Source organism: Ursus americanus, chromosome 9 (assembly GCF_024610735.1).
Source record: "Ursus americanus isolate L20-20 chromosome 9, mUrsAme1.1.p, whole genome shotgun sequence".
NCBI lineage: Eukaryota > Metazoa > Chordata > Mammalia > Carnivora > Ursidae > Ursus > Ursus americanus.
In genome coordinates this window covers 40,869,405-40,882,544 of record NC_142135.1, presented here as the reverse complement: position 1 = coordinate 40,882,544, position 13,140 = coordinate 40,869,405, and the positions used below count along the sequence as shown (strand labels likewise).

At 44.4% G+C, this 13,140-nt stretch overlaps 1 protein-coding gene across 3 annotated transcripts; it reads left to right on the top strand.

The window, feature by feature from the left end:
- Positions 1-528: 528 nt before the first annotated feature.
- On the top strand, positions 529-9,517 carry PDP1 (pyruvate dehydrogenase phosphatase catalytic subunit 1). Of its 3 annotated transcripts, none has more exons than XM_045805953.2 (3): positions 529-700; positions 1,540-1,574; positions 5,399-9,517. In XM_045805953.2, the coding sequence occupies exons 2-3, from the start codon at positions 1,544-1,546 to the stop codon at positions 7,054-7,056; spliced, it is 1,689 nt and encodes a 562-aa protein (XP_045661909.1). In that variant the 5' UTR covers positions 529-700; positions 1,540-1,543; the 3' UTR covers positions 7,057-9,517. The 3 variants fall into 3 exon arrangements, with proteins under 3 accessions (XP_045661909.1, XP_045661910.1, XP_087720854.1); XM_087864728.1 differs by lacking the exon at positions 529-700 and adding an exon at positions 1,175-1,297; XM_045805954.2 differs by lacking the exon at positions 1,540-1,574 and having other exon boundaries at positions 530-700.
- The last annotated feature ends 3,623 nt before the right edge of the window (positions 9,518-13,140 follow it).

The window sequence follows — 13,140 nt, the reverse complement described above, 5'->3', positions numbered from 1 at the left end:
GGGCAAAAGGCTGGGAATTCCGTTCCCTTGCTGGGCTGAGACCTGTCCCCGCAGCCTATACTACGAAGCCTGGGCCCACCAGGAAGGCGCAGGGAGGCTCAATCGCCTGGCCACTTGGCACATGGCCGGTCCCCCGCCGAGGTGCCAGGGATTCGCGGAAGCTCGGCCGGGACCCCAGCTTGTGGGGATGCTGGGCGGGCCCCAAAGCTTCTTTCCTACCCCGCCAGTCGCCAGCCGCTTCAACGCCGCCCCGCCTAGCCGGTCTCAGGTCCCTAGCGCCACGAAGCCCCACCTTCCACCCTGCTACCGGGCGCCGTCACGTGAGGCGGGCCCGTGCAACCAATGAGCGGCTCGCTCGGAATGGAAGGGATTGTCTGACCCCCACGACGTCACAAAGCTGGCTCGGAGCGGGCTGCTCTTCCGCCCCCCTCGCCGCCTCGGGCAGGGCCAGCTCTCCTCCTCTCCGCCCACTCGCCTCTGCGCAGCCAATCCGGAGGCGGGAAGTGCTCTGGCCCGGACGTTCGGGCGGGGCAGGGTGGAGGCCCGGCGGGGCAGGGAGTGGGCCAGCTGGGGGCCTGGGGCCGCACTCCGGGGAGTTAAACCGGGCGGCCCGGAAGGAGTGCGGGGTGGTGTCGCCGCTGCTGCTGCTGCTGCGGCCGCCTCCTCGTCGGGAAGAAGCGGCTCCTCCCCTGCGTGCCCGGTTCGTATTCCCTGCTCCCGGCCCCGAGCCGCCGGGTCCGGAATCCTCCGCTACCCGCCCAAAGTTGTGAGGAGGTTGCCCGGCGCGCGTGGGGAGCGGCGACCGCGGGCGTGCGAAGGGCGGGCCGGCGGCGGCCGGGGCGGGGGAGGGACGAGCCCGGAGCGCTAGGTGCGCGCGGGGGCGTCGGGGCTGCGGGCGGGTGTGGCGGCGCCGAGGGGCCGCCGCGGGCTCGGGGTGGGGGGCGGGCCGGCCGCGGCCGCTGTCAGCGCAGCGCTGGGGGTGCCGTGGGGACCCGCGGGAGGGCGAGCTCCGGGGAGGTGCGGCACCGGCGGCGTGGCGTCTCTGCCTGAGGGTCCCCCGGACGCATCGCGGGGTCCGGGGTGACCCCACGGCACCCTGCCGCGGGGCCGAGCCCTGCCTTAGGTTTCTGGACCGAAGCCGGCGCAGCGTGGGCCGGGCGGGGTGGCAGCGGTTGGAGGATGCCGGGGGCCGGTGGGCTCCGCGCCCGAGCTGGATGGAGGGGCCGGTCCAGGAGCACACCTCTGCTCGCTTCTGGCTCCCCGCCGCCTCGGGCTGCGTCCCTGCCTCTCCTGCGGGGTGGGTTTGTTTGTTTGGTTTCCTTCTTCTCCCCACCCCTTTCTCCCTGCTCTGTCCTTTCCCCCCCTCCCAGCCCCATTCCCGGGGCTGGAGCGAGAGCTCGCCCCTCCTCCGTGCCCGCCTCCCCCGCCGCCGCCTCCTCTAATGAGCATCTCTGCCTTGCTTTCAATGGGCCGGTGCTGCTGTCGCTGCTGCTGTCCGCGCGGGTTGTGGATGTTGTCGGCTCCGTGTTGTGATGACAGGAGAATGTGTGTGTGTCCCGGGCCCAGACGAATTGGTAGGTATTCACTTAACTACCTGCGTTGGGTACCCAGGAAGGATGGTGACTGATTTTGTGTGTGGATGGTTTTAGGTGGGTCGCCGTGGAATTACGGGGTGAGGTGGATAGAAAAAGGGGACAAAGGGGTCCTGGACCCGGATAGCCTTGATACCTTAGTGAGTGCAATTTTCAGGTAGGGACAAAGGAAACTAATCAAACAAGTGCTGGCTTGGGGCTTCGGGTCTTCTGAGGGAAATCGGTTTCTTCATTCTTGTAGAGAGAATGGGAGCTGTGAAATGGCTAGGCATTTCCAGAAAATGCTGAGAAACTGAAAAGTCTTTATACAGAATGTTTAATGCAATTGGATTACATAAACTGAGGTTCTGACACATTTAATGACTAGTATAGCCCCCCGCCCCGTTTTACACCAAAAGCTTTGAAAGCTAAAGAGCTCCGGAGTCAGTGCGGTATTAACAGCATTTTCTAATTAATATGGTCCGCGAGTGTATTGAATGAAGGTGGAATCGTTTCTTGGCACAGGCTTTGCCCAGCACATCACTAAGAATGGATGGGTCTCTCTCCTGTTTCGGATTGCAGTGCATCTTTGCTTATTAGTCATTAGCAAAATGGGCCAAATTTGCCCAGGACCGAGATGCTGCATGTAAGGTGGCTGAGTCTGGATCACCGGATGGGGACTTTTCAGTGAGATTGTGGTCAGAAATCACTTGAAAATATGACACCGCTGCAGTTTACCAGCACTGTACCTTGTTGCTGTTCTTAATTGTCTAATCAAGGCTTTCTACTTCATTAATTTAGCGAGTTTGTCCACAAAAGTTTTGTGGGGTTTTGTTGTTGTGAAGATACTCAGAGTTTTTGAATGCTAACTTATGGTTTAAAGAAGCATTTGAAAGTACTCTGACTTCTAAGGATATCTGATCTGATGGAGAGAATGTATCATGTGTACTGGTGATGATAGAACACTTATTAATCACAGAGCAGAGTTTTCATGAATTCCATTTTCTCTAAGAATTTGTCTTTTGAAGGCATGTTGAGAGTTGGGGAATTGGGATACAGTCTCAGTCCATATGCTAAGCTCCTGAATAACTGAAAGATACAGTTGATAAATTCCACTCTGCTTTATTTTTTTTTAATCTCGAGAACTTTTGCCTTAAAGGAAAAATGTATTACCTGAGTATTTGAGTGCTTGCTGTTTGAATTTATGTATTATTCAGAGCATCTGCTGCATGAATCAGTTCTTTTGCCAGAATATTTCATTCATTTTGCAGTCAACTACAAAAGCAGAAAAATTTTCAAAACAAAGTATTTAAAGAAAGTGCAGGTTTCTTGGACTTGTTATTCCTTGATTAGACATCTTCTAACCAAAAGCTGTTGCGCATCTACCAACCTCCCCCTTGCAAACACGTACACACATACCCGCACACACAAAGTCGTACTTTGGTTCAGTTTACATTCCATGCAGAAACAAACATTTCTTCTTCCTGGAAGAGTCTTAAATTTTAAAATAGTATAAATGCAAACTTGTCTAAAGTTATAGAGAAAATTTCTCTTAAGATGGGCATCTGTTTATATTTTTAATAATAGAAAATCTTTATACAAAGCATGAAATGAGTTAATATGCTTTCTGCATGCAAATCTAACAAGAGATATGGTTTATGTCTGGAAGCCAGTGTCATGTGGCCCAACATTTGAGCCCATCTCCTGGCTCAATCAGGTACCCTTAACCTTTGGATAACTTTCAGGTATTCAGTTTGAAGTGCAGTTATTTGAGTGGTTAGTCTTGATAGATTCCTGTTCTTCTGGAATTTCTGTTTTTCATTACTGCATTTCAGAATGCTTATTTAGTTATTGATCTTATTTCCAAAGTTCTCATCATTACCTTCTGTTGCCTGTGCTTATCTTCAGTTTTTTAAACAAATCCCTTCCTCAATAGTACATTTAAAATAGTGGTACTTTCTGTCACTTGCAAAAGAGGTTTTGTATGCCTGGCTTATGCAGTGCTTATTACGGAAGCAAACAAGACTCAGTTATTAGTCAGTGTTTGATTTTCTCTGCTCTCCCACATCCCACTTTCACTTCTCCAATTACTTGTCAAAGGAGGGTACCTGAAAGTAATGTAACTTATAGCTAACAATCTCTGTGATATTTGTACATTTTTTTCCTGTAATGGGGTCAAACTTAAGAAGGAATTGCTGATATTAAGACTCAAATGGTTTTTTGTATTCTTTTTTTGTTTACTGCATGTGTTTCCTTATTTAAAGTATTTCTGGGGCGCCCGGGTGGCTCATTCAGTTAGCTGTCCGACTCTTGATCTCAGCTCAGGTCTTGGTCTCAGGGTCCTGAGTTCAAGCCCCGTGTTAATTTCTTTCTAAAAAAGAAATTAATAAAGTGTTTCTAAAGTCTATTTTGTTATAGGCCAGATGAATTTTTTGAAGCAATACTTCAAGAATTCAAGGGAAATATATATTAGTGAGAAGGAAGAGAGGTTTTTTTTTCTTGCATGAATTATCTGGATTAATGATACACCTTCATAAAATTTTCTAGATAAATGTTTGGCAAAATATTTTCGGTGTCATATAGTATTACAGTTTTTGTTCTTGATTAATAATGTGTACCTTTTTTATACAAACCTTAAACTGTTACTTAACTATTGCTTTGCAAAGGCAAATGGATACTTTTTTTTTTTAATGTAAGAGAAAATATTTTTCTAGGGATTGAGTTCTACTTGGGATCCATAATGGATGAAAATAGTATTTCTGTAGCTTTCCCTTATGACTGATTAGTAGGTGAAAATGCTAGCAAGTAAATTAAATACCAGAACTGAAAGCATTTACATTACTGACAAAGTCTTAGAGCTACTAGTATACTTAAACTTTTTTTATCACAGAGGGTACAGTAAATTAAATAATGAAAAAATGAAACCAGCATCTGATTTCAAAGCCTGACTTCAGCTAACTCTTATAAAAGCATAGAATCCCAGAAGAGGCCTTTGGTAGCACCTGCTTCTGTGTGTTCACTTACAACCTAGGGAGGTGAGGCCCAAAGAGGTAAGCTGACATTTCCAGGATTATTTGGCAGGTTGGTGGCAGACCTCTGTTCCTAAGCTCACCGAATTGGCACAGTGGTCTGGAGAGGTGTTGTTTGCAAGACCGTCTTCTGGGGTCCAGGAAGGGAAAAGTGGAGTTCCTAGTTTTATTCATTATGGACGATCTTTTCTATATATGTTACAATGACCATTATATTGACACAGTGTGGTATATGTATATAACTTACAAAACAATTCATGACTGTATACACATATATATACATATATGTTAGGGATGCATTCTAATACCTTTTTGGTGATAACCTTGTGTAATCGAATGTTAACAATTGACCACAAGCCCAGACATATGATTGTCATTAATGGGAGGAGTCCCTGTGCAGTCTGTGAGATCCAGGGCCTTCTTAAGGATAGAGAGGGAGGAGGGTGATTGGCCAGGTAGACTGCCGCTGCATAGTGTTATATAATCTTCATCTCCTCGGCTTTACCCAGCCAAATCTATTGTACGTTCTGTACAGTCTGCGCTGCACAAAGAAATATGAGGAAAAGAGAAAAGTAAAGCGAGGCTACAGTCCTGGCTTCATGAGTGACTGAGAATTGTGCTTAGCGGAATATACCCTGTAGAAATAGTTCACAGTAGGCATATAAAACATAGCGCTTCCCAGCACAGGGCTTAGCATGTCAATTCACCTGCTAAATATGTGTTACAAAAGCGAGGCTAGATGTAGTGAAGTGAAATGTAACTCCTCCCTTTGCGTGTGTCTGTGTAATTGCTGTCTAGGAATCCCCGTCAGAAGTTCCAGCCTGCCGCTGTTCTCTGATGCCATGCCAGCCCCGACTCAACTGTTTTTCCCTCTGATCCGGAACTGTGAGCTGAGCAGAATCTCCGGCACCGCGTGTTACTGCCACCACAGACACCTGTGCTGCTCGGCGCCGTACCTCGCGCAGAGTCGCCTGCGGTACGCGCCGCACCCGGCGTACGCTACCTTCTGCCGCCCGAAGGAGAGCTGGTGGCAGTACAGCCAGGGACGGAGATACGCTTCCACGCCGCAGAAATTTTACCTCACCCCGCCACAGGTCAACAGCATCCTGAAAGCTAATGAGTACAGTTTCAAAGTGCCAGAATTCGATGGCAAAAATGTCAGTTCTGTCCTTGGATTTGACAGCAATCAGCTGCCTGCAAATGCGCCCATCGAGGACCGGAGAAGCGCCGCCACCTGCTTGCAGACCAGAGGGATGCTTTTGGGGGTTTTCGACGGCCATGCGGGCTGCGCTTGCTCCCAGGCAGTCAGTGAGAGACTCTTTTATTATATTGCCGTGTCTCTGTTACCCCATGAGACTTTGCTAGAGATTGAAAACGCAGTAGAGAGCGGCCGGGCACTGCTGCCCATTCTGCAGTGGCACAAGCACCCCAATGATTACTTCAGTAAGGAGGCATCCAAACTGTATTTCAACAGCTTGAGGACTTACTGGCAAGAACTTATAGACCTCAACACTGGGGAGTCTACTGATATCGATGTCAAGGAGGCTTTAATTAATGCTTTCAAGAGGCTTGACAATGACATCTCTTTGGAGGCTCAAGTTGGTGATCCCAATTCTTTCCTCAACTACCTGGTGCTCCGAGTGGCATTTTCTGGGGCCACCGCTTGTGTGGCCCACGTAGATGGTGTTGACCTTCATGTGGCCAATACTGGCGATAGCAGAGCCATGCTGGGTGTGCAGGAAGAGGATGGCTCTTGGTCAGCAGTCACTCTCTCTAATGACCACAATGCTCAGAATGAAAGAGAACTGGAACGGCTGAAATTGGAACACCCAAAGAATGAAGCCAAGAGTGTGGTGAAACAGGATCGGCTTCTTGGCTTGCTGATGCCGTTTAGGGCTTTTGGAGACGTAAAGTTCAAATGGAGCATTGACCTTCAAAAGAGGGTGATAGAATCAGGCCCAGACCAGTTGAACGACAATGAATATACCAAGTTTATCCCTCCTAATTATTACACGCCTCCTTATCTCACTGCTGAGCCAGAGGTCACTTACCACCGATTAAGGCCACAGGATAAGTTTCTAGTGTTGGCTACTGATGGGCTCTGGGAGACGATGCATAGGCAGGATGTGGTTAGGATTGTGGGCGAGTACCTGACGGGCATGCATCACCAACAGCCAATAGCTGTTGGCGGCTACAAGGTGACTCTAGGACAGATGCATGGCCTTTTAACAGAGAGGAGAGCCAAGATGTCCTCAGTATTCGAGGACCAGAACGCAGCAACGCATCTCATTCGTCACGCAGTGGGCAACAACGAGTTTGGGACCGTTGATCACGAGCGCCTCTCCAAAATGCTTAGTCTTCCTGAGGAGCTGGCTCGGATGTACAGAGACGACATTACAATCATTGTGGTTCAGTTCAATTCTCATGTGGTAGGGGCATATCAAAACCAAGAATAGTGAGTGCATCTTTCCCTGGCAGTTCCCAAATGAAAGAGATTTCAAGGGCAGATAGATTTGTAAAAGATACTAAGATAATAAACATTTCCAGTGGGTCATTCTCAGCATTTACCCATTTGATACTCCAGCTGGTCAGATACTCCCAATTGGCTTTGCAGCAGGGTGGCAGGGTCACAAGAGTCTCCTTCTGCCTAGCTTGGACCTCACAGCACCTGCATGCGTGGCAAGTCAGTTCCTTGTTGCAAATGTCTTGTGACATTGGCTTCTTTTATCAATCTGAGAAAATCAAGTTGCCCTGGCAAGTAGGATCTTGACTAGGCCTAAAGCCAGGATCTTGCTGGGCGTAATCTCTTGGTAAAAGGGAAGAAACATTACTGTTCACACCTGCAGACCCTTTTCGTCACTAAGATTCCAGTGTACATGAGAATGTTTATTTACTGCATGATTTCCTAGATATACGATCTATGCATTATTCATATAAATTTATTTTAGCCTGAAGTGGTTTTCAAATCCAGTACTTTAAGCCATAAATGACTGAGAACCAAGCAATCTGAATTTGTAAGCGTTTGTGATTATTTGACTGGAATGCTTCTTAAATGGAAAAACAAACTCTACTCCCTTCCCCACCCCTGGTGACCTAACGTAATCAAGATAGTTTCTGTTCTGCCACATACTTGAAGACGACAATGTTTTTGGTTTTGTCCACTCTTACATTGATGTTAAAGAAAAAAAGAGTTTTTTTAGTTTGTAGTAATGAAATGATTTCATTTCATTTCGTTTGAAATAAGATGCAGAGTAAAAAGAAGAGACTGTTCCATCCTTGTCCTCTGTAACCACCAGCACAGTCATGCTTATCTCGTAACGCCCAACGGCTTGGCATGCCGCGTGCAGTGGGTAGACTGCTGCCAGGAAATCATACTGTCCATTCAGTAGTGATAAGAATGTTCCCCACTTGTGGAATTTCAAGGCTGACATATATAAAATAAGTTGAAATATCAAATTGGGGAGGAAGGTTTAATTCTACTTCTGGGTGTTGAGGCCAGGGAGGGAGTTTTTGTTTTTCCCCCACATAAACATAGGCCAGTTGAAATATTTGGTTTAAAAACGACTAAATGCTTTAAACGTATTGTAGCTTATAAATAGAAATCTTAAGATATATACACAAGAAGTTTTAAAAGGTAACTGTCGTGCATGCCTGATGCTTAATAGATCCCTTAGTAGCATCAAGTGTTGTTTGCAGCAGTCTCTGTGATTACATGCAGTCCCTTCTAATGCTGTATCAAAGTACATGAAAATAAATATATTCAAATTGGCTTTTTGGGAGCTTATTTGATATGCATCAAATGGCATTTGTCCTGTGTTTAATGGTGATCTGTACAGCTGTGCGTATATTTTCATCACTTATTCTAGCATGACTGTTAAAAGAATGGCTGTGACTATGTTCGACATTCACATAGATTTTAAAACAACACATGATTGGCTTTCCCTTGTACAATTCGTTGAGGGGTTTTGGGAGTCCTTCCAATTTCTGTAGAATATGAACTAGCTGTTCAAGGACTTCCTCTGGACTGTGGATGCTAAAGTGATGTGGAACTGATGGTAAAACTTGTTCCAGTGGAAAAACAGACTCAGGCACATTGTAGCTCAGAGCAGCATATCATGTTTGTTTTCTGAGTTTTGTTGTTTTTTTTTTCTTTCCCCCACTTTTCCCCTTAATTCAGCTTGGAACTTTTCTTCCAGGCAGCATTTTGGAAGGGGGAAGGCTGTACTATATATTTATTTCTAAATGTTTTGACAGATGTCATCTTTCAATTGAAATATATGTAGACTGCTGTATCAATTAAAACCCGTTTTCAGGCTACTATTTTAATTTCTCTTGAATACTGCCACTGAAGAGTTCCATATTATTATATACTTAATAGTCTCGTCTCTTTTTAGTACAGTATATATAAATTCAGTTTCCAGTGGTCACAATCAAAATAGTAATTATCTTGCACAAGAAACTTGGTCTGCAGTCCAAAAGCTGGTCTACTCTCTAGAAATGAAAGCGCAGTGTGGAGTTGACATTGTGGAAATAAAAATAATTGGATCTTAGAAACTTGAATGTACTATCATCTAAAAGCAGTTGTGACTTTACTGTAATTGGTTGTCACTGTGATGTGATATGTAGAATTAAAGTGAAGAATGTATGTAAACTTTCATTGTATTTAGCCTTTCTTAAACTTCTTTTTATTATGGAAACTTTCTAATGTGTATCAACCTATGTATTTATATTTAATCAGTGGCTCATGATATTTATAATACGCCCTTAACTAAGTGAAATGGTGGTATGTTTCACCGTACTTGGTAAAAAAACCTGTGTCTTTTAAAAGATGTATCTCTACGAAGACATGTGAAAAGTTTATAGTATTGGTCACAGAAATGCCCACAGTGAATTAAAGCTTCATATCTGCTTTCTGAATGGCCTGTGTTGGTTTTTAATAATAGTAAGATTTATTAGATGCTTTCTACAACAGTAGATTATACTTAACTTTAGAATCCAGTAGATGATTAGTACTTAAAAAAAAAAAAACACCCCACATATAACTTACATTCAATAAAATGCACAGATTTTAAATGTATAGTTTGGGATTTGGTGACTGCAACCCCAATAAAGATACACAACTTTTCTATTACAGAAAATTCCCTCATGCCCCTTTCCAGTTCATCCTTATACACCTAACTATTCTGACTTCTACCACCGTAGGTTAGTGTTGCTTATTCTAGAAATTCACATAAATGAAATAATATGTACTCTTGTTCAGTTTTTTGAGATTCATTATGTCTTTGAGCGTATTCATAGTCTATTACCAAGTAACATTCTAACATATGAATAGATCACAATTTATCCATTGTTGATGGATGTTATCAGCACCCCCGTCCTCTTTAAAACCAGCCTTTAGATTAGCAGTTGTCAGGAGTACTTTTGTTGAAGTGTGGCTGTAACTTTGCAAATAAAATTACAGGTGAGGTTTATGTTCCATACCTCAAAGACAGGACTTTTTAAAGAAATGCCCTTTTAAAAAGTGATGACAATCTTTCATGGTGAAAATTTGCAGGGATTAAGGAGTGGTCATTTGCTGTTGACCTCCTGTACCTCTCCCACTGAGAATTTTGTTGAGTTAATTAAGTTCATTAAGTGGTTGGGCTAATGACTATTCTGTAAGAAAAAGGCAAATTATGCCTTGGTCTTTGATGGTCTTGGTTTATCAGTCAAAGCACCGCCTGCGGGTTGTTAGCTTTGCCCTTGGGTATAGCAAGAGTGTGGAGGTAATTCTATTACACCTGGTCAGTAGTTCCCATACCTTTTTCATAAGCAATAACTTCAAAAGCTGAGTCCTAGACAAGCTGGGTAAATGAAGACATCTTAATGGCATCTGAATTGAGTTGTTACAGTAGGAAGATCTTTTCCTTTGTTCTTTTCAGACTTGACTTTGAGAGCCAAGCTTAGTCCTACTAAATCCTCTCTGCCCACTTCTTATGACAAAATGTGTAACTTAGATTGAATCCCAACAGTATATAGCATTGTTTTCTAAAGAGCTCTTAAGTTACAAGTCTTCTAAGTGAATATATTAAGAATGATAAAATTCATGTATTTCATGTGCCATTAATAATTATCCAATACACGTATTTTAAGGGCCCACACAATTTAGGCTTGATTATTTAGCAATATTTAGGTTCATAAAATGTGCACATACCTGGTTTTAAATTGTTCTAATAATTTTTGAACTTTATCTTCTTCATCCCTCAGGATTTTCCGTTTTCTAAGGGGAGGGCCTATGGGTTTTGTTTCTCTTTTTGAGCCAACACCATATGAATATAAAGTGGATGTTCAGCATTCACTTTATTTTGCATAAATGATATGCCATCAAAACACCAACCTGGGTGAACTTTAAGTTGAAGTTCTGTCCTTCATTCATCAGAAGTTAAGTTCTCAGTCCAGATGCAGAGAAATAATTTATTCCTGTAGCTATAGTTTCATTTGATAGTTAATATTCAATGATTTCTAAAACCAGTTTTCTCAAAACGACTTTGCTTAGTGATATTTTTTCTTGCTCCAAATGATTTCTTACCCAGTTTCCTGTTGCAAAGAACTCCTATTTAAAAGAAAGAAAGTGCCAAATTACCAATGAGCCCCTTCACAAGTTTAGCCCTCCAGGGGAGATGGCTTCCTGTATCAAAGGGGAGAGATATCAAAGACTCAATTGTCAAATGAGTCATTTGGACCCAAAAAGCTAATTTAGATCCCCCAGTAAAACTTGGTTAAATGTTCCCCAGCCAACCCTTGATCCCTGGTGCTCCATATGCCATGTGCACAGAATGGGAGAAGCGTTCCTGGGAGGGCCCACTAAGAACCGTAGCTGCTGTTTGAAAGTATTGGACACCTAGCCTCAGAAGGACTATTTCCTCTTGGTTCATCTTTACCACCCCATGGGGTGGAAGGGAGAGAGGGTTTCCCATCTAAGACCTTGCCCTAAGGCTCACACTTCTCTGCTTTTCTAAGCCATCCTTAATTCACTGACTGGCCTGCTGCACACACTCGACCAAACCGTACAACCGAATTTTACTACAGTGCAAGGAGTTTAGTGATCACATTCAGCCTTTCAGAAACCTCAAACCTTGGGCACTGAGCAAAAACAAGCAGCCGGGAAGAATCAAGTGAAGATTGTATCTCTCCTGCGATGATTACTCAGTTTGTCTCCTTGAAGGACAGGAACCGTGATTGGCTGGCAGTGTTGTCTAGAAGGCCAGCCTTCTGGCAGGAAGGCTCGAGAAGAATGGGAAATCTGACAAGAGACCTGAGAGGAGGGAGAAAAAGGGAGAGAAGGAAGAGAATGGTGTCAGCAATCTCAGTAGTGATTAGAGGCTGTCATGGGGGCAGGGAACATCAGATCCTCTGACACCTTGGACCAGTGACAGGAGCGAAAGCAAAGCAGAGGAAAGGCAGCAGTGAGCTGAACAGTAGTGAGCTAAAGATTTGAAACATTTTTGAGCCTTTATGAAATCGTGTATTTTATGCTAGGACAGCAGCCGTTGGAATGCAAAACAGTTTCCATTAGCATGGCCATTTCGTCTCAGCTCATTAGATAAGATGGAAAAAGAAAAGTCTTTGAAACGGACCGTATGCAAAGGGATCTGCGGTGCCTAGCTGGACAGTCTTCTCAAAAGGACTTTGCTTAGTGATATTTTTTCTTGCTCCAAATCTGGGCACAGGTTAAACAGCTTAATTTAGCCTGACGAAAACAGACTGGATCATTGAGTCCTGGTGTCAGGAGAAATAGAGCTGCGAGACTGAGCAGACCAGAGAGCGCGCATTACTAGAGCACGCATGTGCTCCTGTCTGATGCCTGTGGCTCTTGCTTAGAGGGGCTAAGATGGCATCAGGTCTAACCAGAAAGCGCACTGACCTTGCAGCCAGAGCAATACTAACAGTAACCACAACTACTGTTTCTTGAGCACTTACTATGCGCCAGGTCCTGTGGAAAGTACGCTACATATATTTTCTCATTTAATTCTTGTGTTGGCTAGTCTGTTTGGCCCCTTAACCTCTTCTCTAAGCCATCATGCTGCCGGATCTCTCCATAGAACCAGAATGATCTCTTCGGGATTGAGCAGACCTGAGGACTAGCGAGTGGCCATAAGTATGTGACCCTTCGAGAAGCAGAGGCAAAGGTCCTCAGAAAAAGCAAAGATTGATGCAGCCCAGCAGTCAGTCTAGCACATAAAGAATGGAGCCACCCACAGATGGATGGGGTGTGCCAAGTGAGGGCATAGACAAAACTGTAGTTTTATAGGTTAGAACCAGATGTGTCTCTCCCTTAGCAGGGCATTCCAGTATCCAGGTATGCAGTTTCTCAGTTCTTCAGTTTATTTGTTGAAATATTTGTTAAAATCTATTATAGTGTAGGCACTAAGGGTAGGTGTTGAGGGTAAAAAGTAGAGTCTGCCTTCAAGGAGCTCACCTTTTGCTTGGAAAGTTGCATGTGTAAAAAAATAATTACCCTTGAGTAAGAATGGTTCAGAAATGGAAACAAATAAAAGTTC